At 40.0% G+C, this 25,325-nt stretch overlaps 1 protein-coding gene across 3 annotated transcripts in view; it reads right to left on the reverse strand.

The window, feature by feature from the left end:
* LOC122557230 (tumor necrosis factor ligand superfamily member 10) overlaps positions 1–25,325 on the reverse strand; it is a 100,867-nt gene that overhangs the window by 37,646 nt on the left and 37,896 nt on the right. For 2 of the 3 annotated variants that reach the window (XM_043704684.2, XM_087992049.1), the window contains 2 exons: positions 17,300–20,545; positions 10,124–13,108 (listed from right to left, as the gene is read on the reverse strand). In XM_043704684.2, the coding sequence (XP_043560619.2) occupies positions 12,929–13,108; positions 17,300–20,545 (3,426 nt within the window). In that variant the 3' untranslated portion in view covers positions 10,124–12,928. Of the gene's footprint in view, positions 1–10,123; positions 13,109–17,299; positions 20,546–25,325 lie in introns of those variants that run through there. The other variant, XM_087992050.1, reaches the window with a different exon arrangement.

Consider the following 25,325-nt stretch of genomic DNA (forward strand, 5'->3'; position numbering starts at 1 on the left):
GAGATGTGGATATTGTCTTTTGGATGTTACATGTTGATCATTGGGCACCTTCATCAAGTTGGTGCACATACCAGAACCAGGGCTATGGTGTAGTAGATGAGAAGACTGCTGAATGTTAAGATCCACAGTTGGAGTGGTCTGGATGGGACGCTGTAGTTTAGTCCAGACTGATGTGTTTCACCATCCTGATATGCTTGCTCTGCATAATTAGCCCTGATGCTGAGAAACTGGTGGAAGGAAAGCAGTCTTCTGAGGAGAAGTGTGTAGATATTGGGGAAGAATAGGTGATCCTTATGGGTGACAGAGCTCAGCTGCATTAGTCCCTACAAGCCAGACAAGATCTGATTAACACGAAATTCTAGTTATTGATAGCTGGGTGCAGGACTGTCATGGTCAAGATGCCAGCATATGATTTGCATTGTGGATGCGAACTGCAGTCTGCATTCAATTCCACTGTGTTCCCTTTGGACTTGTCCAAATGCTTGCCTGCATGTGATGTTCTACTACTGAATGTAGGTGACCACTGGGAATTGTGGAAAGATATCAGAGAGGGTCTTCTAACAGGTTGTATCTGAGAAAAGGTAAACTGTCTGATGTGGAGGAGGGTGACGAGGGTGAGAGAATGGGGGTTGTGTGTGGAAGGGAATGTCAGCCATTTGCTGTTGGTGACATGACATTGAGGTTGCTGTGTATTATACAGCCTAGGGGAAGGGTAGTGGTGATTGCCAATGCTTGTCTTTGGGCACAGCAGCAAAACAAAAATCAGGCCATAGTGACTGATGAAAGGTTTTGATTAAATTCAAGGCATAATATTGTGGAAAAAGAAGAATTTTGTTTTATATGATGCAGACATTTGCATGCTGTTTTTGAAATCCACTATAATGTCTAAGGCCAGGAGACCTCTCAAAGTGTTGTGAGGGGTGTTCATGAAAGAGCATAAGAGGAGATTGGAACTTGACATAAGTGTAATGCAAGAACAGATAAATCTGATGTAATTGGCAAATGTGTTGCCGACTTGTGGGTTCCCTGTGTACTGCATTGGGAAAGATCAGTCATAATGTTTACAAACCAAAGAGTGGAAAACATTTCCTGTCTTGGCTTTTGCCAGAATCTGTGCTGGCCCAGCCTATTACAGGATGTAGTCGATAGCACAAAGCTTTATCGGAGCTATTTTAATAACATATTATAAGTTCATTTCCTGAGGACGTTTCAGCTGAAAGGATGAGTTGCTGCCTCCATCTGTAATTCTTCATGAATTGTTTGGGCCCGATTGGCTGGATGTTACCCACCACAATATGCTTAGCATTTGTCATTGCAAGAGGTCAACATGTTAGAAGCAATTGGATTAAAAGAAACATTTACAGCTCTACTCTAAAAAGTCATATTGTGAAGGATGATATTGGAATCAATTTTTACTCAGATGTACCTTTATTCACAAAGTGAACCATTATAGGCATGCACCTTCTAACTACCACAATTTCAATAAATTGATTTTATTGTGGCACATGTCTGGGGCAGGTAGAACATGAACCTGGACTGACTGGCCCAGTGAAAGGAACAATACCCCAAAATCCTAAAGTTCTACCAGAATGGTTCCAGGAATGAGGGTCTTCAAATTTAAATTATTTGTAATAAGAGTGTAACAGGGATTCAGACTTCCAGGTCAGAGGTAGAGACACTACCACTGCACTACCTGAGCTCCTAAATATTCTTTATACATGTTCAAATCAGAGAGAGAGAAAGAAACCCACACTGCTAACTGACATGGCAGCGAATCTGTGCAGTTACTGCTTTTGCTGTTGAATTCATGTATCACTGGGACATCGGAGTGTGTCTGGGAAAATCAACAAACAGTGACATTCACAACCTGGAGGAACCTGTTTGGGAGAGGTCACAGCACAGAAACAGATAAGTGGACAGTTTTAAGTGTGACCTTGCAGTAAGTCTGCACTGGTGAGTAGAGTGGGTTCTTTCTGGATTATATGTTTTATTGAGATATGCCTCTTGATTAAACTTAAAAATATAAGCCATAAGTATTAAGTTAGCCCAGAACAGTGTTTTGTTGAGCAATAAGATGTTGCTATTTTCTGGTTCTGCAGATTGGAAGCAAAAATGGCCCCTAGTAGAGTGATATGCTCTTCTTGTCGGATGTGGGAGATTAGGGAGGGTTTACGTGTTACCGAGGATGATATCTGCAATAAATGCTGTTGGTTGCAAATCCTATCAGGTCAAGTGGATCAGTTGGAGTGACAGTTAAAGCAATGAGGAATTTACAAGAGCAAAGGGGTGTAATGGATGGCAGTTATAAAAAGGGAGAAAAGTCATAGATACTTGTATAGAGATGGGTTAACTCCAGGAAAGATAAGAGAGATAAATAGGTACTACAGCAATCTTCTGTGGCTATCCACATTTTAAACAAGTATGCTGTTTTGGAAAATGTATGGGGTGATGGATTCTCAGGGCAATGTAGCACGAACAGCCAAGTTTCTGGTATCGAGACTGTCTCTATTGCAATGAGGGGTGGGTCGGGTTCCAAGAGATCAATTGGGTTCAGGGACTCTGTAGTCCAAGGCACAGACAGATGTTTCTGCGGCCAGCAGCGAAAAATCAGAATGGTGTGTTGCCTCTCTGATGTCAGGATCAAGGATGTCTCACAGAAGGTGCAGAATGTTCTCAAGCGGGAGAGGGGCCAGCAGGAGGTCATTGTACACATTGGAACCAATGAGATAGGAAGGGAAAAGCATGACATTCTGAAGGGAGATTACAGAGAGTTAGGCAGGAATTTAAAAAGGGGCCCCTCAAAAGTAATAATATCTGGATTACTCCCAGTGCTATAAGCTAGTGAGATAAGGAAAAAGAGCATAGAGCAGATGAATACATAGCTGAGGAGCTGGTGTATGGGAAAAGAATTCACAATTTTGGATGATTGGAATCTCTTCTGGCGTAGAAGTGACCTGTACAAGATGGATGGATTGTACCTGAACTGGAAGGGGACTAATATACTGACAGGGAGATTTGCTAGTATGGTGGGGGGACCCGTGGGTGGGGGGCGGGGTGGTTTGAGACCCAGGGAGAGATCAATCTGAGACTGGTACAGTTGAATAAAGAATCCTGTCAAAGGAAAACTCAGGGCAGGCAGGGACAAAGCAGAGAAAAAAGGTAGGACTGATAAATTAAACTGCATTTATTTCAATGCAAGAGGCCTAACAGGAAGGTTAGATGAACTCAAGGTATGGCTAGGAACATGGGACTGGGATATCATAGCAATTACAGAAAAGTGGTTCAGGGATGGACAGGACTGGCAACTTAATGCTCCAGGATACAAATGCTACAGGAAGAACAGAAATGGAGGCAAGAGGGGAGGGGAGTGGCATTTTTGATAAGAGATAGCATTACAGCTGTACTTAGGGAGGATATTCCCAGGGAAGTTATTTGAGTGGAACTGAGAAATAAGAAAGGGATGATCACCTTATTGGTATTGTATTATAGACCCCCTAATAGTCAGTGGGAAATTGAGTAAAGAACTTCTAAGGAGATCTCAGCTATCTGTAAAAATAACAGGGTAGTTATGGTAGGGGATTTTAACTTTGCAAACATAGACTGGGACTGCCATAGTGTTAAGGGTTTAGATGGAGAGGAGTTTGTTAAGTGTGTACAAGACAATATTCTGATTCAGTATGTGAATGTACCTGCTAGAGAAGGTGCAAAACTTGACCTACTCTTGGGAAATAAGGCAGGGCAGGTGACCAGAATTCTATTGGTTTTAAAATAGTGATGGAATGGTATGGACCAGATCTAAAAGTTGAAGTTCTAAATTGGAGAAAGGCTAATTTTGACGGTATTAGGCAAGAACTTTTGAAAGCCGTTCGGGTGCAGTTGTTCACAGGTAAAGGGATGGCTGGAAAATGGGAAGCTTTCAGAAATGAGATAACGAGAGTGCAGAGACAGTCTATTTCTGTTAGGGTTAAAGGAAAGGCTGGTAGGTATAGGGAATGCTGGTTGATTAAAGAAATTGATGGTTTGATTGAGAAAAAGAAGGAAGCATATGTCAGGTATAGACAGGATAGATCGAATGAATCCTTCGAAGAATATAAAGGCAGTAGGAGTATACTTAAGAGGGAAATCAGGAGGACCAAAAGGGGACATGAGATAGCTTTGGCAAATAGGGTTAAGGAGAATCCAAAGGCTTTTTACAAATACATTAAAGACAAAAGGATAACTAGAGATAGAATAGGGCCCCTCAAAGATCAGCAAGGTGGCCTTTGTGGGGAGTGCAGGAGGTGGAGGATACTAAACCAGTATTTTGCATCAGTGTTTGCTGTGGAAAAGGATGTGGAAGATATAGACTGTAGGGAAATAGATGGTGACATCTTGAAAAATGTCCAGATTACAGAGGAGGAAATGCTGGATGTCTTGAAATGCATAAAAGTGGATAAATCCCCAGGACCTGATCAGGTGTAACCTAGAACTCGGTGGGAAGCTAGAAAAGTGATTGCCGGGCCTCTTACTGAGATATTTGTATCATTAATAGTCACAGGCGAGGTGCCAGAAGACTGGAGGTTGGCTAATGTGGCACCACTGTTTAAGAAAGGTGTAAGGAAAAGCCAGGGAATTATAGCCCGGTGAGCCTGACCTCAGTGGTGGGCAAGTTGTTGGAGGGAATCCTGAGGGACAGGGTGTACATGTATTTGGAAAGGCAAAGACTGATTAGGGATGGTCAACATGACTTTGTGCATGGGAAATCATGTCTCACAAACTTGATTGAGTTCCTTGAATAAGTAACAAAGAGGATTGATGAGGGCAGAATGGTAGACGTGATCTATATGGACTTCAGTAAGACATTCGATAAGGTTCCCCATGGGAGACCGGTTAACAAGGTTAGATCTCATGGAATACAGGGAGAACTACCCATTTGGATACAGAACTGGCTCAAAGGTAGAAGACAGAGGGTGGTGATGGAGAGTTGTTTTTCAGACTGGAGGCCGGTGACCAGAGGAGTGCCACAAGGATCGGTGCTGGGTCCTCTACTTTTCGTCATTTATATAAATGATTTAGACATGAGCATAAGAGGTATAGTTAGTAGGGTTTGCAGATGACACCAAAATTGGAGGTGTAGTGGACAGCAAAGAAGGTTATGGCTGGAAAATGGGAAGCTTTCAGAAATGAGAAATACTGGGCCAGTGGGCTGAGGACTGGCAGATGGAGTTTAATTTAGATAAATGCAAGGCGTTTCATTTTGGGAAAGCAAATCTTAGTAGGACTTATATACTTAATGGTAAGGTCCTAGGGAGTATTGCTGAACAAAGAGACCTTGGAGTGCAGGTTCCTAGCTCATTGAAAGTAGAATCATAGGTAGATAGGATAGTGAAGAAGGCACTTGGTATTCTTTCCTTTATTGGTCAAAGTACTGAGTACAGGACTCAGGAAGGCAATCTTTCTATCTCCTGTAAACTTATTAATCAGACCACCTACATTCTCCAGAAAAGCATTTATACAAACAAGTGTTCCAGCTTGCAGAACACCATTGGTCACAGGTCTCCAGTCAGAGGAACACCCTTTCACCGCTAATCTCTACCTTCTAAGATCAAGCCAGTGCTGTTTGCACCTTACCAGCTCACCACAGATCCCATGAGACTTCACCTTCCATATCAGCCTCCATATAGTCCATGATGTCCATCTTGTACCCTACCCCCATCAATCATCATTGTCACTTTCCCAAAAACTTAGTCAAGTTTGTGAGACACGACTGAGCCAGCATAAAACCATGTTGCGTTTCGCTAATATGTCCATACTTTTTCTAAATGTGAGTAAATCCTGCCCCTAAGAATCTTCTTCAATAATTTCCTGAGCACTGATGTCAGAATCCCCAGCCTGTAATTTCCTGGATTATCTTGGTTGCTCTGCGTAAACAAAAGGCATAACATTAGTCACAGGAGAGGTCCCAGAGGACTGGAGGGTAGCCAAAGATTTTATACAAGGTTCCAGGAATTTCCTACTTCACCTCCCTCAGCATTCTGGGATAGATCCCATCAGGTCCTGGGGTCTTGTCTACCTTAATGATTTATAAAACACCAACACCTTTTTTATATATATATTTACATGTCCTAGGATATTAACATACCTCTTTCCGGACTCATCATCCATCATGTCCTTCTCCTTTATGAATATCTATGCACCCACTTCCTCCAGCTCCATATATATATTTTTTCCTTTGTCCTTCAGTGAACCTATCCTTTCCCTAGCTACCCAATTGCTCCTTATATATTTATAAAATGCCTTGGGTACTTCCTTAATCCTGTTTGCCAAGGACAATTCTTGGCCCCTTTTAGCCCTCCTAACTCCATGTTTAAGTTCTTTACTTTCTTCAAGGTCTCTGCCTGCCTTCAGTTTCCTGAACATTGCATATGCCTCCTTTACCTTTGTGACTAAGCTGACAATTTCTCATGACATCCATAATTACCGAATCTTGCTAGCTTTATCCTTCACTTCCACAAGAACATTCTGGTCCTGAACTCTAATCAACTGATCTTTAAGAGATTCCTACATGACAGATGCGGATTTACTTTCAAACAGCCTCCTCCAATTTACATTCCCGGGTTCCTGCCTAATATTGTTGTCGTTGGCCCATTCCTAATTTAGTAAGGACTACTTGTATCAATAAGTAAGGTAAAACTTAGGGGTTTATGGTCATTTCCCCCCCCCCCCATTGAAACTTCGATCACCTGGCCATCACTGGTGATAGAATCATCATTCCTCAATACCAGCTCTAGTATGGCCCCTTCCCTAATTGGATTCTTTACATATTGCTTCAAGAAATCCTCCTGGACACACATAATTTTCCCTCTGTCCAAGCCCTCGGCATTAAAGGAGTCCCAGTTAAAATAGATGAAGTTAAAATCACCGACCAGAACAACATTTTTTACATTTTTGCATAATATGTCCGCATTTCTGTACATCTATCTTCCGCAGGCTCCTGGGATGCCTGTAGTACAACCCCATCAATGTGATTGCACCCTTCTTATAATACGTACTAACATCTATGGACAGGTTAATTTGGAAATAACCAAGATCAATCATTTTAACAGAGAATTCAAATGTACTCTGGTTGTGTCATTAACTCTGCATCAAGAGGCCTGGGTTCAAGTCCCACCTGCTCCAGAGGTATGCAATAACATCTCTGAACAGATTGTTCAGGAAGAAAACTTAAAAATTGGCACGTTTGTCCAGGTTCAAAGTCCCACCTGCTCTAGAGGTGTATAATAAAAACTACCAGTAGGTTGATTAGAAAACTTCTGCTGTCTTGGCTAGAATTTGGTGGTGTTGAGAAGGAATGTCTTAGTATTGAAAATGGGGGACAAATTAATGTAAGATAATTTAAAATATAATGAACGCAATATGAATTTTAAAAAATGTGTCATTTCTTTATCCTTTATCTCTTACACACATGTTCTTTCCAATCACCAAATCAGCTGTGGTATTTTCTTCCAACTATTAACCACCATAACCTACAGAACATGTTTGGTGACAATGGAGTATGCTATCCTCCAATCTCTCTTTAATGAGCATATATGACAGCATTTAGTTGGGCTACTCTAATAAACAAACTATGATAGAGAAGGGAAAAGCAAAGGATTATAAAGATGAAGCTGCAAGTGGCAAATGGCAGGTCCAATACATGAATGTTGATCAAATGGACTGGGGGAGTTAAGCAGATTACATTATTAAAACCTTCTCTCTTTGGCTTAATGAGCAAGGGTCAAAAAATAGCTAGCTTCACCATTAAAGAAACACATATTAAAGTACCTCGCAAGATTACAATTCACAATAATCTAATGAGCTATATAATTCCATTCTCATCTAACTCCAGGATCTCAGAGAACATTCCACAGTGACTTGGTCAAAAATGTTTTTCAAAGTCAAACTTGTTATTAAAGTTAGTTATAGGTTGTGGTGTTGAATTTGACTTTTGTTTGAAATTATCTTCCGATTCAGGCCTTTTTAAAATGCCACTTTTGAAGCTGCAGTGCCAAATGGGTGCCACATGGCTGCTGGGTTGGAAATCAGCCAGCTCCCAAATTGAGTGGACATGTGTATGGCACCCATGGACAGAGCCAATTTGCAGAGATTGAACATTGGAAGGCAGCAGGCCACTGAATATCAGGGTTGAGGGTGATCCACAAACTCCCATTCCCAAATGGTTCTATGTCTTTTCACAGCCACTAGTCCGTTAATTAGCTTGCAGACCAATACGAATGAGTTATAGATGCCACTCTGTTCATCTCTACCTGAAAACTGTTTTGATTAATTTACAGATTTTATAACATTAAGCCCAGAACAAGCAGGCTGCTTGCACTGTTATAGGTTAGAATTACAATTGCATCAGGTAGTAGCTGGTTCAAAAGCCAGTTTCCTGATTTGAACAGCTAGTCACCTTATTTGTCAGGTTAGTAGCAGGCAGCTAGTTATCGAAAATCCTCCTGCACTCACCCAATATGTGTTACAGCGTCACTACCACTAGAGACCAATGCATGGGTTCAACAAGTTCCTTCTTGGGCTTCCTGATGAATGACCCAAACAGAAGGATCGGAATGATGGACAAAGAAAAATGTACAATCCAAGTTATACAAGTATGGAGAGCTATTGGGATCCGTGATAAAACTGATCTAACAGTTTCTGGTACAAGCACTGTGAGCAGAATACTCTCCTCTTCTGTATAATTCTACAATACCAGGGGCAAAGAAATCAGGATTATAATTATCTGATCTTTGTTATGAGTCTAGAGATGAAATAAAATATTATTGAGCTCCTCTTTGAAAGGGAAGACAGGGTGGTGTTTAATAATTCTCAAGTCCCATCCTCCCACACAAGAGGAATTCAGGGAGAGGTGGCTCGATTAATCCCTGGGAACAGGAATGCAGCCCCAGAGATAGGGAGTTTGGAATGGTGGTGGGTGATGGATTTCTACATAACATCAGTCTTAATCAAATCAGGGACCTGAAACTGTCTAGATATGTTCCTGATTACCTGGTATTTACTTTTTGCCTCCTGGGGAGAAGTGACATTGGGTTTTCCACCACTTCTCCAAAAGCGTGGTATACCCATAAATTTCTACAGTGTGTCAATTGGATTTAAAAATGTATTTTAATTTCTGTTCCCACACCCTTCCTGAAACACATCCTTAGTAATTTGTCCTTCCTCCCTCTGTACATTATGATTTATTTACCAACCAAATAAGTGATGAGTGATCAGGTTCCATCCCTCTGCAGTCTCAGCCTTGAATATATTAAATGACCTAATATCCAATGCTCATTGTGGAAGATAATTCCAAACACTAATGACCCTCAGTGAGGAGAAATGCCTCATCTTCATCACAAATAGGAGATTCCTTAAACAGTAGCCCCTAGATTTCCCATAAGGTGAAAAATCCTCTGAGCATCTACATTGTCAAGGCTCAAAATCTATTATACTTCAATCAGATCACCATTTAATCTTTTAAAATCCAAAAGATATAGGTCTAACCTGGTCAACTTTTCTCCCACGAATGGGCCTTATGAACCTTTTCGGTGCTGCTTCCAACTGAAGTATATTTCTCCACAAGTAGTATAGAGTGATAGTACAGCTGCCTTTTCAGCTCCCATTCTGTCAAGCAATAGTGACATGTGGAAAAATGATTTGTATGCAGCAGGTGGTTAGGATCTGGAATCGCTGCTTGAGATTACAGTGAAGGAAAATTCAATTGAGGCTTTCAAAAGAGAACTGAACAATAATCTATGGAGACAATTCGCAGAGCTATGGGGAATGCATCAGGGAAGTCAGGCAGTAGAACTGCCCTTGCAGAGAAGAGAGGGGCTCTGATGAAGGACTCCTGCCCGAAACGTCGATTCTTCTGCTCCTCGGATGCTGCTTGACCTGCTGTGCTTTTCCAGCAACACATACTTGCTACTTTGAATCTCCAGCATCTGCAGTCCTCACTTTCTCCTTGCCCTTGCAGACAACCAGCATAAACATTACACACTGAATGGTCTCTTTTTGTGCTGTGACTTTTGTGCTATTTCTTTTCTACGATTCTAAGAACAATATTATTCAAACCAAACTATACACTGAAGAATGATGACAAAGCATACTGAAGACAATTTACATTTTATTAATAAATGCAGAAGATGGTTTTAATATTGTTGCACTAGCTTAAAAACAAACAAACATTCTTTGAAACTAAAATAAGTATAAAAATACTGTAATATATTCCTCCCCAAATATTCTAACTTGCATCAAAATAGAACAGCATGTAAATTTGAGACAAAGTACATTTTTTCAAACAGAAGAACACACACTGGAGTAGATAAAACTTCTCACTCTTACCACACCAACAGAAAGTTATACGTTAAACTAAGTGAAGTAAATGCTGGGAAGCAGAAATATAAATAACAAATAAACATAAACACAAAATATGCAAAATTCTCTCTTACCTCTGCATAATCCTGTCTCCTCACTGACTCCTAAATACTCTAAAACGTAACTGGGAAAGCCCATCCTTGGCCTGACAAAATCTATACCTTAACACTGTCCCAACCTGACATTGTTCGCACGCTGTGCCCAGCCTGAAATTGTTCTCAGCTTGTCAGTGTATCCCCCTTCCCCCACTTTCATCCTTGACATATGTCCATTCAGACCAATCTCCAGCTGGAGATGAAATAAGCACGAAGAAACATATTCACAAGCTGAAAGTATCCCAAATGCCTTCTTAACCACCAAGCTTGTTATTTTCAAGGAACTACGGTCTTGCACTCTGAACTGCTGTACTTCCTAGGCTCCTACCGCTCAACACTACTCCATTGCCTTGTTGGTCCTTCCAAAATGCATCACCACACACTTCTCAGGATTGAATTCTATTTACTAGCTGTTCATTCACTGTATATATTTATGGGTGGCACGATGGCTCGGTGGTTAGCACTGCTGCCTCACAGCACCAGAGACCTGGGTTTGATTCCAGCCTTGGGCAACTGTCTGTGTAGAGTTTGCACATTTTCCCCGTGTCTGTGTGGATTTCCTCTGGGTGCTCCAGTTTCCTCTACAATCCAAAGATGTGCAGGTTAGATGAATTGGCCATGCTAAATTGCCAATAGTGTTCAGGGATGTGTAGGTTAGATACAGGAGGTTATGTAGGGGAATGGGTTTGGGTGGGGTTCTCCTCAGAGAGTCAGTGTGGACCTGTTAGACTGAAGGGCCTGTTTCCACACAGTAGAGATTTTAATTCTTCTAATATTAGTAGCAGTCTATCTTTTTAACATCCAGTGCTTCTTAAAGCTAGGCTTATTGCTTAAATGTAGCCTACAGTTCTTAAAGAAAATGAGATGCTTAGGGACTAAAGCAAATACTACTGGCGGTCACGCAAGAATTGAATCTGAACAGGCATACATAGAAGAATGACACAACACATAAACTGTGCTCAAAATGAAAATTAGGAAAGGTGTCCTGTATCCACAGGGCACCAAGAAACCTTCTAGGCACACGCTCAAATGACAGTCAGAGAAGGCAGCTCCTGACGTCAATGCTTGGAGGAAGTGCTGCAATAAGCTCAATGACCTCATAAGAGATGGATTCAGAGATCAAGGTGCAGCCAAAACATGGATGTAGTGCAGGAAAAAGTTTAATGATTTCAAACAAGTGGGCAAGGTCTGTGATTAGATCTTCAAATGCTCTATCACATCTATCGTTATTGAACTAACCTCAATTCACCACACCATTCACCTAATAATTCAAATGGATCACAGACATTCAGGATGCTTCACTGGACACTCACACACACAGAACAACAAGCTTCACATTCAAGGCCACAGTCTGTACATTCTACTAATTCTTGAACCATGGCAGCAACATCAGCTAAACATATTGGACCACATAGACTGGCATACTTCCTCTTCTCTTCCAGGACACATCCAGAGACAGCAGGACACACTATCACTTCATTTCACACTCAGAACTACAATTACTGACTGTGCACATTATTTAAGGGACAGCTTACAGACAGCGTCTCCACGGGCAGAGTTTCACATTGCCCATCAGCAGTTTATAGCTGGGAATATGGGGCTAGAAATTCCTCTGACGGCTTTTCCATAAGCCTCCTACCTAATTTGGTCCACCTAAAATTTTCCACAAGGATGTGCAAGGTGTGGCTGGCTGACCTTTAGTCCATTTGTGACTCTTAAGCATTCAAAAAAATGACCTGATATTTCAGGCTGTCAGGAACATTAAGGAACATGGAGATCAGCATCAGCTTGAAACAGGGTGTTGTGCAGAGCTTTGATCCTATCCTTCCCACCAATGGTTGTCACTAAAGTGGATCCAATGATGTTGCAGTGTCTCTGCTTCCACTGCAGCACAAACAGCTTCCACCAAAAGTTTTGAGTTCTGCAGTGGAGACTCACACTGAATACTCATACTCATTACCAGGTAACTGCCATGCAACTCAGACTGTCAGCATCATTGCTGCTGTACCATTGTTAAAAGGGGCTTGCAGAGTGTCATAACATTCACCATCCATTTTGATGCATATACAGTGACAACCCCAGTCATATTGTTGCACCTCTTCATTGATGATTGGCAGCCATCCATTGACATCCAGTTTGTGAGATGTGGGAGGAGCAGCCTGGGAACAGATCACACATAAGCAAGGTAAAAGAAGTCTACCCTAAGATTATGATTGTAACCATTCAATTTTAACCACTTTCAAAATGCAGCACTTGATTTTTTAGTATGATACAAAACTAGTCTGAGAATTGTGAGGTCAGACCAAACTTTCAAAATGGAATTCATTTTTTACTTCTTCCAAACTCAGTTCATTCCATTCATCTCTGTCTTGGGATTTTAACCTGGTCATAAGACGATGAAAGATGTTTCTCTAACAACATTGTGGGTAAAAGCCAAGACCTTAGCTTGACATCGTGTGCTGCTTACTAGGAGTCTGAAGGCTATCCAAGTGTTCAAGAAGATAGTCAAAGAGTGTTGAGCTGACTGCTGTCTGGTTTCTTTCATAAAATGCTAGCACTGCATGAAGAAGCCTTCCAACCACCCATTCTTCAGCTTCAGCTAGCGCCAACAGAGTCGGGAACTGGAAAAGAGAGAGAGAGAGACTACCGTCATCATTTTATTGTAGAATCACTACAATGTAGAATAAGGCTATTTGACCCAACAATTCCACACTGACTCTCTGAAGAACATCCCACCCAGACTCACCCCACTCAGTGCTAACCACAGAGCCACTGTCATACCCCAAATGGACAACTGTTTTTGAATCAGGGTCCAAGACATCAACTGGAATATTGCAAGTGATCACTACTATCATTGCAGCATCATCAAAATATTATAAAAGTTACATTGTGTATATATTTATTTATTTAAATGGGGTTTATTTGTGATTTTATGACCATCGTTCTTATGTCTTTCAAAACTGCCCATATCCTTGAAATATTTTTGCACACCTGGCAGTGAACTTCTTTTTATTAATTCATGGCATGTGGGTGTCACTGGCAAGGCCAGCATTTATTGCCCATCCTTAATTGTCCTCAATAAGATGGTAATAAGCCCCTTCCTGAACTACTGCACTCCTAGTTGTGTAAGTTCACCCACAGTGCTGTGAGGAAGGTAAACTAGGATTTTGATATAGTGAGACTGTGTCAAAATGGCGATACATTTCCAAGTCAGAATGGTGTGTGGCTTGGCAGGGAACTTGCAAGTGGTGGGATTCCATATATCGGTTTCCCTTGTCCTTCTAAGTAGGGTAAAGGTTTAGGTTTGGAAGAGACTAGTTTTTTGTGCAATCTGCAAAGGGACTGGTTCAGTGTTATGTAGTCACAAGAAACATTGTATCTTTTAATCATATCATAAATAGGGAGTAAATTGGATAACGGATGACATGGTTCATCGTGACAATAGTACATGATCTGTTTTGGCAAGATTTTCTATTTCTGTTTCTGAGTTTGCAATCTTTGCTGTGTTACTATAAAAGAATCACATGAAATTCAGACATATTGCACAACATGGCAGAAGCGTTATTGTTTTTTTTAAACTCATCTACTTAGAATTTTAGAATCATTAGAGATATACAGCACAGAAACTCGTCGAACTCGTCCATGCTAACCAAATATCCTAAATTAATCTAGTCACATTTGCCAGCAATTGGCCCATATTGCTCTAAACCATTCCTATTCACATACCCATCCAGATGCCTTTTAAATGTATCAGCCTCCACAGCTTCCTCTGGCAGCTCATTCCATCCTCTGTGTGAAAAGGTTGCCCCTTAGGCCCCTTCTAAACCTTTCCCCTCTCACCTTAACCTATGCCTTCCATAATTGGACTGCCCCACCCCAGGGGAAAGACCTTGTCTATTTACTTTTTAAGAAATGAACCAGCTTTGAGTTTTACTTCTACATCAGTTCCACAAGGAATCTAACAACTGTGGAAAAATCAGATATTTGAATATCAGTGGGACTCCATCTCAAAAAGAAAGCTTCAGTATATTATTAAAATACAATTAATAGTCGCTGTAAAAGAGAAAACTGAAGATACAGGGAGAAAGGGAGAGTGCAGCAGAAATGTTGTACCTACATTTCTCTGGCAGATCATTCCATATATGAACCACCCTGTGTGAGAAAGATGCCCCTCAGATCCCTTTTAAATCTTTCTCCTGTCACTTTAAAATTATACCTTCTAGTTTTGAACTCCCCAATCTTAGGGAAAAAAACTTTGCTATTCACCTTATCTATACCCCTCATGATTTTATAAACCTCTATAAGGTCACCCCTCAACCACCTAATCTCCAGTAAAATATGTCCCAGCCTCTTCTTATAACTCAAACTCTCCAGTACCAGTAACATCTTTGGAATCCTCACCAATTCAATAATATCTTTCCTATAATGGAGCGACCAGAACTGTACACAGTGCTCCAAATGTGCCCTCACCAGTGTCCTGTATGGTGTCCCAACTCCTATATTCAAAGGTCTGAGCAATGAAGGCAAGTCCACTAAACACCTTCTTTACCACCCTATCTCCCTATGATGCAACTTTCAATGAACTATGTACCTAAACTCCAGGTCTCTCTGTTCTACAACACTTACCGTGGCCCTACCATTAGCTAAGTTCTGCCCTTGTTCGTCCTACCAAAATGCAACACCTCATATTTATCTAAATTAAACTCCATCTGCCACACCTTTGCTCATTTGCCCAATTGATCAATGGCCCTTTGTAATCTTAGATAACCTTCTTCACGGTCATTAATTTTGGTGTTACCACAAACTTATTAACCATGCCGCCTATATTCTCATCCAAACCGTTTTTATAAATAACAAACAAGAGTGGACCCAGCACCAGTCCCAGCAGAATACCTCTGGTCACAGGCCTCGAGTCTGAAAAACAACCCTGCACCACCACCTTCTGTCTCCTACCATCAAGCCAATGTTCTGTCCAACTGGCAGGCTCTCCCTTAATGCCATGTGATCTAACTTTACTAATCAGTCCATCATGTGGAACCTTGTCAAAGGCTTTACTAAAGTCCACATAGACAACTTCTACTGCACTGCCCTCATCTGTCCTTTATGTCCTAAAAATCCCAATCAAGTTTGAGAGACACGATTTCCCATGCACAAGGACATGCTGACTATTCCTAATCTTGTGTCTCTAGATGCACGTAAATTCTGTCTCTTAGAATTGCTCCAACGTACACACTACTGATGTCAGACATACCGGTCAATATTCATACTCAGACTCCTTCTTGCAGCCCTTTTTTTAAATAAAGGCAAACATTAGACACTCTCCAACTGAGAAGGAATAGCTAAAAAATATAACCCAACCTCAAAGAAACGTTGGAATGATAAGAATTAAGCAAATATTTATACTTAAAAATCACAGCTGGTAAATATTAGCTTTGCAACATTAAACTTATCACCCTGTGGGCATGACATCATATCTTTAGAATATTTATTTGTGTTTAGTTAAAATAATCATATGTAACTAATTTACATTGCGTTGTGCTAACTCCTCTAACCGGATACATACCATATCCAAAGAATCCCTCTATTATATTTAGATATCTCAAAAATAATTTGAATTTAACCATCACAACTATAATTTAGCTATGTTTATAAATGCAAACAGATTGCAGATAAATCAACTAAAAAGAGATAGTTGCATGAAGTAAAAATGAAGTTGGAACAAACAAAATGGTATTTCAGGAGACAGCTACTTTGCTTCCTATATGACAGATTGAGTAAATTTTAAATCTGGAATCAGAAAAAGACTTAATTCTCTCCAGACAGAATTTCCAGTCTGGTCAGGCTTCCTGGTTTTGTCCTCTTACGTATTAGCCATGAGTAGGAAGCTTGCAATAAAACAGAAACCGTACCACATCCCCATAGTTATGTGCGAGTATTGCAGAGCCTTCCTTTGGAAAGCAGTGAACCATGCCAACAGTTCCACAGTAAAAACATATATCTCAAAAGTGAAGTTAAAAGTGTGATTGACAAAACATTATTTGAAGTAGGAACACACAACTAAGCCTGATCCATGTAAATATTTGTAATAGAAGTCTCTGGATTTTGATCAAAAACAGAACTCATCCCCTGTTCTGTAGTATTGAAGCAAATTATAATTTTAGCTGTTGACCTTGGTTGAAATCAGTACAGTCCAAAGATTGGACCTTCTTGGATCTGTGTAGTTCAGTGTCAAAATACATGATTCATTTATCACAGACCACTCAGGGGAAATACACCTCCTCACAGTTTCTCCACAACTTGTTAAGTTTCAATTTTAAACTGAGGTTCTCCCATTAAGTTTTGAAACATTTCTAAAAGTATGAACAATCTTTAATCTCTTGTTAAACATTAGATAGATGTAACTTTAAGCAAATGTTATTTTGTTGACATCTTCAGAAATTTCCACCAGTAAGAAGGTAAACGTAATGGGGAATATCTATTTGCATTGTAATCAGATTTAGATTAATTCCTTGGGACAGGAAGTGGGCAATTATTTACATGACGTTCTTCCACGTGGTCAATGGAAAACACCAAACAGGCTGTCCAAATTGCAACCCGCAGTGCTGTCTGTACCAAATCTTTTTCAAATAAAATGGTTTCAATCAAAAATGTTATCTTAACATCACCAAATACAATTAATTACATTGCATTACTCTGTAGTTTTATTCATGGTTGTAAAGTGGGCTAATTAGGCAAGGTAGTGTCATAACCAATTTATATTAACTGGGAGCTTACGGGGAAAGAAATCTTAATTCCTAGTGAATGACACTTACCTGTACGAACTCATCACTTGAGGTCCTTATATGAATCTTGGTGATGTTAAGCTGAGTTGCTGCTGCCCACTGCAGCATTGCTTGTACCTGTGCGTCAACAGCAGCAGACTTAGAGTTAAAGTTCACCAACGAGATTTCAATTCCCCTTGGAGCAAATGAAGTAGCATTCCCCATTTCCTCACAACCTTCCTGATCTTCAGCATGGCACTGTGCCATAACAGTGGACTGACTCAGATCCTCCTGTGCTTGTTTTGACGATGTTACATCTGTATATTCAACTACACTTAATCTTTGCGATTTAGTGTTTTCAATTATGGGAACACCTGGTTCTCTTTCCTTCAATAATTCTTCTGTCCTTATTTTCTGTTGGAGTTCTGGACTTTGTTCACCTGGGCTGTTAGAAATAGATTTCCTATACTGTTCAGTGTTTGGAGAACACATTGGCATCTCACCTCTAACTGTTCCAGTACCAGAACGTCTATATGCATCATTCAAGGAGGACTCAAGTATAGTAGCTGCTAGGTTTTCAACATATTTTTTATGTACCAGTTTGCAGTCTGGATCCTTCAATATGACTTTGGATAATTCTAAGATGGAAGATGTTTCTTTATCTTCAACAATTGCCCCTGAATGAAGGGCTAAAAAATCATTCTCCTTTTGTTCAAATAAGTTCATTTTTGTTTCTGCTTGAGCAAAGCAATTTTGGTTCTTTTCAGTGAGCTCTTCAGTAGTCACATCTGTCTGTGTCTGCTTATATGGGTATGGATTGTAATTGTTATTGTTGTCATTTGTTCCTTCACCAGGGCTTGGTCTGATTCCAATACCAATTCCACATCCTAAACCTTCAGTAACTGGATATTGCTCTTCAGTAAAAGCAAGGTGACTGCGTAGACCCTCATTCTCACTGTTTGCTTCAGATTTAATTGTTTCCACTGACATTTTGATATGGTGATCTTCTGTATTGTCCTTAATGTCAATGCTTCTGGCTGAATCTGTATTCTGCAATTGTTCTGATGAATGCACAGTCTCAGGGTTGTTATAGCTGTCCTTTTGCAATCGATATTGAGTCATAAATACTTGTAGGGCAGATTGTATTATCCCTTTTACCCACTCCTCTGACATGGAATTTATCTGCTTAATGTAATGTGAATGCCGACAATCTTGCTTTCCATCTTCAAATGACATTTCACTTTTTCCATCCATGTTTTGTTCTCCGTGGTCATGTAAATCAATTTGGTTCAGAAAGTTAATAACCACATTGATAATTTTCTGTGCTAACATATCAGCATAGTCCCCTAACAGGCTTTCCATGCTTTCTGGAAAATTGTCTCCGTGTTTATTCTCAATGTGTTCATTTGGATTCTTTTCTGTTTCTGGAATAACTGGAACAGGAGAAAGTGGGTTTGGTTCCTCTGATGTCTGGATATTTGGTTGATATTCATCACTACATGTGACACTATCACAGTGCTGATGTTTGGGTGCTTTAAGATCAATACTTTCACCCATAATACTGCAAATTACTTGTGCAGAAGAAAAAACAATACCTGACATCAAATGACTAAAATAGTCTTGGACAGTTTCTCCATCACTGCGGGAATTCTGTGTTGGTTCATTTTTTGGAGCCAGAGACATCAGTTCCAAACTCTCCTCTTCAGGTTCCTCAGAAATTCCAGTGGTGTCTTTTCCATTGAACTCTTGAGACAAGGATCGGATTAACTTTCTCATAAATTCTGTCTTTTCCTCAGTTTCTCGATCCTCTTCAGACAAACAAAAATTGACGTTTTCCTTTGGGGTTGGTGGAGGTGGTGAAGGAAGGAATTCTTTTGCCAAACCTCCCTTGAGCTTTCTAGTGAAGCTCCTTTGACTGCTGCTCAGTTGTGGCCTCAGTGGTGTAGGTGGAGGTGCATCGGGATAATCCAGTGAACCCTTCTTGGTGAGTCCAAGTTTATCAAACATTTGTTTCTCATAATCATGATCAACAGCTCTTTCTTTGTCTGTCATTGATAAATGCCTTTCTCTGTCTGGAGAACAGCCATCCAAATATTGTTGCAATACTTGGGTTAAAGTTTCAACTTGTTCACCTTGTACCAATGGTCTTACTCCAGTACACAATGAACTGACTTCCTTGCTTGTAAGATGGTTAATTTCATGTGTAAGAATGTCAGATTGTGACATATCTGAAAGCTTGTTATTGTTATGTGATTCAATAGAAGCAGGGTGCGCGTTCACACTTCCTCCTTCAACTTGCTGTAGTTTATTTTGTGTCGTCACCCTTTCTAAGCTTGCTTCTCTGGTGCTGTCAGAAATTACATCATGGGTCAATCTCAATGCATAATTTTCCACAACAGGATGTACTGCAACATTTGCTTCTTCTGAGGAATCTGCTTTTATTGATTTTGAAATGTGGTCAGCAAAGCTCTCTTCCGTTTGATGCGCAACTTCCTGAAGGGACTTCTGAATAACATTGGAAGTCTCCCTGCTTGCCAGATGGGCCAGACCATAATGTAGAGAATCTAGGTCAAGGCTTTCCTCAGATCCTTTTTCTCTACTTGTACTTAAACCATCTTGAGATGATTTGGGAAATTCATCAATACCTGCAAAAGTATCATACAAGTGGGCATGCTGGATATTATCATGTGAAAATACATCTGATGAAAATTGGCCTTCTGTCGGTGTCCAAGCCTCTGGCTGCTCCACTGTAGATCTGTTTCCATCAGGACTATCCTCAATAACTGTGCTGAGTACTTCAGTTGACATAGCCTCTGCAAAATTGGAAAGAAGGTCTAAGAACTGAGATTTATTGGCCCATGGAACATCAGAAGGATATTCCATAACTATGTCTGTTATTGTATTTGGCAACTGGATATCCTCTGAAAGACTAGATACTGAAGAATGTACAGGACTAGAAGGCCTTTGAGAAACTGGCATCTGATAACACAACTGCTCTGATATTGGAAGATGAATACTGGGCAGGTGTGGATTATCAACCTCAGGAAAAGAATTATGACGAGGGCACATATTACCATCAACAGCAGGCACTTCTATTCTCTGAGTATCGGCATCAGGAAAACAAGTCTCATTAGTGGAAATATGCTCTGTACTCTGACTGATGGTATCAGTAAAATTTCCGGTAATTGCATGGATTGCATGCTGGAATCCCAATGCATATTTTCGGAGGCTGCAAAATACAGAACTACTGTTGTAGCTGGGTGAAGGCGACAGGCACATTACTCCTTCTGTTGAATTCTGTTATTCAAAACATAAAGCATCAATCAGTTTAGTCAGCAAAAGCAGAATCAATCCATTTTATATAAATTATTAGTTAACTTTCATTTATATTTGCAGCAGCAACTTTATAGATACTGTTGTCCTTCATCTGCTGCCAGAGTTTTACCAGAAATATGAGGAAACCTGATTTACCTTTATACACTACTTCCAGAGAAGTAAGAGCCACACAACAGGAGCAGCTCCAAAGAAATTCCCAGCCTAAGTTTCTTTCATATGAACATTATCGCTCTTCATCTTAAGCTAAGAATAACAGTGAGACCAGCAGTGCTCTGTTATTATGGATTAAATCAGACAATGACATCCAAAGTCCATATCTGCCGGTAAATGTTGAAATTGTTGCCTGATACATCCTTCTTAGTCACAAAATACACTAGTATCTTGCCATTAAAGTCCATGTAAAGTGGGAAATTGTATTATGGCTGGACAAATTAGGCAGAAAGCATGTCAGAAAATATTAGGACTGTGCATTTGGGAATAAGTAATTGTTTAAACACTATAACTCTCAAATATTGTCAAGCAACCTCTCCCACACTGAAAACTACCTTTTTACATTTTAGAATACAATTACTTCAAATGGTAATTATTAACTTTTACAAAAAATCCACAATGAAAATACAAGTATAACTTTTTATTTCTCTCTCAATTTTATCTTTGTTTCCCTCTGTTGCACATTCTGAACATGATTTTACAGTGAACTAGAACACAGAAAACATTGAACAGTATGGCACAGGAACAGGTCCTTCAGCTCACCATGTCTACACTGACCATGACTACTCTCAACATTTGCTTCCACATGGTCTGTATCCCACTATGACCTGCCTGTTCATGTATCTGTCTAACTGCCTCTTAAATGTCACTGTCATTGCTGCTTCTACCACTTTCCCTAGCAGCACATTCCAATCACCTACCACCTTCTGTGTAAACAACTGCTTTGCAAATTTCATAGAGTCAGAGATGTACAGCATGGAAACAGAACCTTCAGTCCAACTCGGCCCTTCCAACTTTCCCTCTCACCTTAAACCTATGGCCCCTAAATTTGACATTTCCACCGTGGGAAAAAGACTGACTATTCACCCTGTCTGTGTCTCATAATTTTATCTACTTCTTTCAGGTCACCCCTCAGCCTCCGATACTCTAACGAATACAATCAAAGTTTGTCCAAACTCTCCTAACGCACTCCAAGCCGAGCAACATCCTGGTAAACCTATTTTGCACTCTCTCCACAGCTTCCACATCTCTCCTACAGTGTGTGACCAGAACTGCACACAAACACCAAATGTGCCCAACTAAAGCTTAATGCAGCTGCAATATGACTTGCCAATTTTTATACTCAATGTCTTGATCAATGAAGGCACGCATGCCGTGTGCCTTCTTTACCAACTTATTCATTTGTGTTGCCACTTTCAGGGAGTTATGGACTTGTATATCAATGCTCTTAACAGTGCTATCATATACTGTATACTTTAATCTTGCATTTGACCTCCCAAAGTGCAAACATTTACCTGGATTAAACTTCATCTGCCATTTCTCTGCCCAAGTTACCAGCTGATCTATATCCCGTTGTATCCTTTGACAAATTTTAATGTCACTGCGAACTTACTAATTAGATCATCTACATTTTCATTCAAATCATTTGTATACATTACAAACAAAAGAGATCCCAACACGTATCTTTGCTGAACACCATTGGTCGCAAACCTTCAGTTAGGAAAATATCCCTCTATAACTGCCTTCTTTTTAATTAACTCATTCACAGGATATGGGTATCACTGGCAAGGCCAGCATTTTTTGAGCAGAGGGAAATTAAGAATCAGATCACTGTGGGCCTGGAGTCACGCAAAGGCCTGACCAGGTGAGGATGGCAGTTTCCTTGCCCAAAGGGCATAGGGAACCCGATGGGCTTTTCCCGACAATTGACAATGGTTTCATATTCATCACTGGACTCTTAATTCCAGATTTTCTTATTGAATTCAAGCTTCACTATCTGCCATGGTGGGATTTGAAACTAGGTCCCCAGAACAATACCTATGTCTCTAGACTAATAGTCTAGCAATAATACCACTAGGCCATGCATACCTTAATGACCAAGCCAATTCTCTATCAACTTACCAATTCACTGTGGATCCCATACAACTTAATTTTCTGGACCAGCCTATCATGTGGAACCCTGTCAAGTCTTGTAAAATCCACATAGACAACATCCACTACCCTATCCTTATCAATCATCTTTGTTACTTCCTCAAATAAAATTCAAATTGTGAGACGTAAAACTCTGCTGACTACCCAATCCATTCTCTCCCAAATGCAAGTAAATCTCATCCCTAAGAATTTTCTCCAATAATTTTCTGACCACTGATTTAAAGCTCACTGGCCTATAGTTTCCTGGATTGGCTAAGTTGCCTTTCTAAAACAAAAGAAAAACATTAACCATTCTCCAGTCTCTGGGATCTCACCTGTGGCTAAAAAGGATACAAAGATCTTTGTCAAGACCTCAGCAATCTCTTCCCTTACCTCCCTCAGTAACTTAGGATAGGGATTAGGGTCTGGGACTTATCTACCCTAATGTTTTTCAAACAGCCAACACCTCCACCTTCTTAACATCAACATGCCTTATAACATCAATGTAACTCTCCCTAATCTTACCATCATCCATGTCCATCTGCTTGATAAATACCAATGTAAAGTACTCATTAAAGACTTGGCCCACATTTTGTAGCTCCATGCATAAATTCCTTCTTTTGTTGTAGAGTCGACCTATTCTTTCCCTAGCTACCCTCTTGCACCTAATATATGTAAAAAATACCTTGGGATTCTCATTAATCATACGTGCCAAAGACAATTCATGACCCTTTCAGCTCTCTTGATTCCTAGTTTCCTGCTTTCTTTATATTCCTCAAGGTTCTTGCCTGATTTCAGTTTACATGTGCTTCCTTTCTCTTTTTGTCTAAAGTTTCAATATCTCTTATCATCCAGGGTTCCTGAATCTTGCCATCATTACCTTTCATTCTCACAGGATCGTGCTGGTCCTGAACTCTAATGAATTGGCCTTTAAAATACTCCCACATGTCAGATGTGGATTCTCCCACAAAGAGCTGTCCCTAATCTAATTTCTCCAGTTCCTGCCCGATACTGTTGTAGTTAGCTGTCCCCCATTTAACACTTTCATCCAAGGACCAGTCTTATCCTTACGCACAGCTATCTTAAAGCTTACAGAATTATGATCACTGCTCCCAAAATGCTTCAATCACCTGGTCAGGCTCATTCTGCACGATAAGGTCTACTATGGTCCCTACAATAGTTCCTGCAGGTACCTAATGAATTCTGCCCTAAGCCCCCGGCACTAAGAAAATCCCAGTCAATATTGGGGCAGTTAGTTAAATTCACCCAATAAAACAACGTTGTTATACTGAAATATTCAAAATCTTATCACAGATTTGAATTTCATACTTTTCAAATAAGGATTTGTTAACATGATGGGTTGAAGGGACTTAGCCTAAAAATTAATTTCCCCAATGCTGTACCTTCCTCCCTTATGTTCATAGAATAGAATCATTAAATAGTACAAAACAGGAGGCGGCTATTTTGCCCATTGCTTCTTGCAGAGAGATAGCACAGATGCAATGTGGTTTTGTTTGCATTTCTTGAAGAGGTACATGAATAGGAAAGGTTTAGAGGGAAACGGACCAAATGCAGGCAAGTCGGACTAGTTCAATTTAGGATACCTGGCCCACATGGACGAGTTATGTCGAAGGGCCTGTTTCTGTGCTGTATGACTCTACTTGTTGGTGACTATGTTTTGATGATTAATTCCCCTTTGAACACAATTGAATTTGTCCCACACTACACTCGCAGGTACTGTTTTCCAGATCCTATCCATTCACTGCAGCAAAATATGTCTCTTCATGTCACCAATGGTTCTTTTGCTATTCAGCAGCTGAAGTTTTGAGGAGTTTTCCAGAATTAACTGTAGTCATTTAATGAACTAATCTGACTTTTGAGAACAAGTGACGATAAATGAACTATGCAGTATGAAGTTCTGATACTCCTTCTCAGCTATATGATTTTCTTAATCTATTTAAGGACAAAAGCTTACCTTGCTAAACCAGTTTAACCGGTTTATTTTTCACATTTAAATGAAATAATTGAACAGGATCCAATTTGGAAATGCAGCTTGCACATTTCATCGAATTAGAAATTTATATACATGTTATTGATGAGAAGAAATGTTGGAGTGAAGGAATGAAGGAATTTCCTTCAGCAAACATCAACAATGTTGACAATGATCAAAACCAAAAAAACTGCAGATGCTGTAAATCAGTGACAAGAACAAAAGTTGCTGGAGAAGCTCAACAGGATCTGTGAAGAGAAATCAGGAGTTAACATTTTAGGTCCAGAACTCAGAACTGATAGTAGCTGGGAAAGTGTTGGCGGTTGGACAGACAAAGGAGTGGATAATAAAATAATAATTCTAAGCAGCGACAACAGCATGAAGATTGGCTTCAGTGCAGCATTTTCACAATTGTTGGTGATTTAACAGGGTCGAGAGTATGAAAATTATCTTCTAGCTATTTTCAGCAACGAGTAATAGCAGAATGGTGCAAAAGTTCTAAGAAATTATGAAGCAACGTATGTAAATGTTGTTAATCTCACTCTACTTTTCTGATTTTCCATGCTGTAATCATGATATACACTGTAAATGATACGTATTTAGTGAGTGTCATATTGCTCTTTGCCAGAG

This window comes from Chiloscyllium plagiosum, unplaced genomic scaffold, assembly GCF_037043375.1.
Source record: "Chiloscyllium plagiosum isolate Xiang-an unplaced genomic scaffold, Cpla_swu_hap1 HiC_scaffold_11, whole genome shotgun sequence".
Lineage (NCBI taxonomy): Eukaryota > Metazoa > Chordata > Chondrichthyes > Orectolobiformes > Hemiscylliidae > Chiloscyllium > Chiloscyllium plagiosum.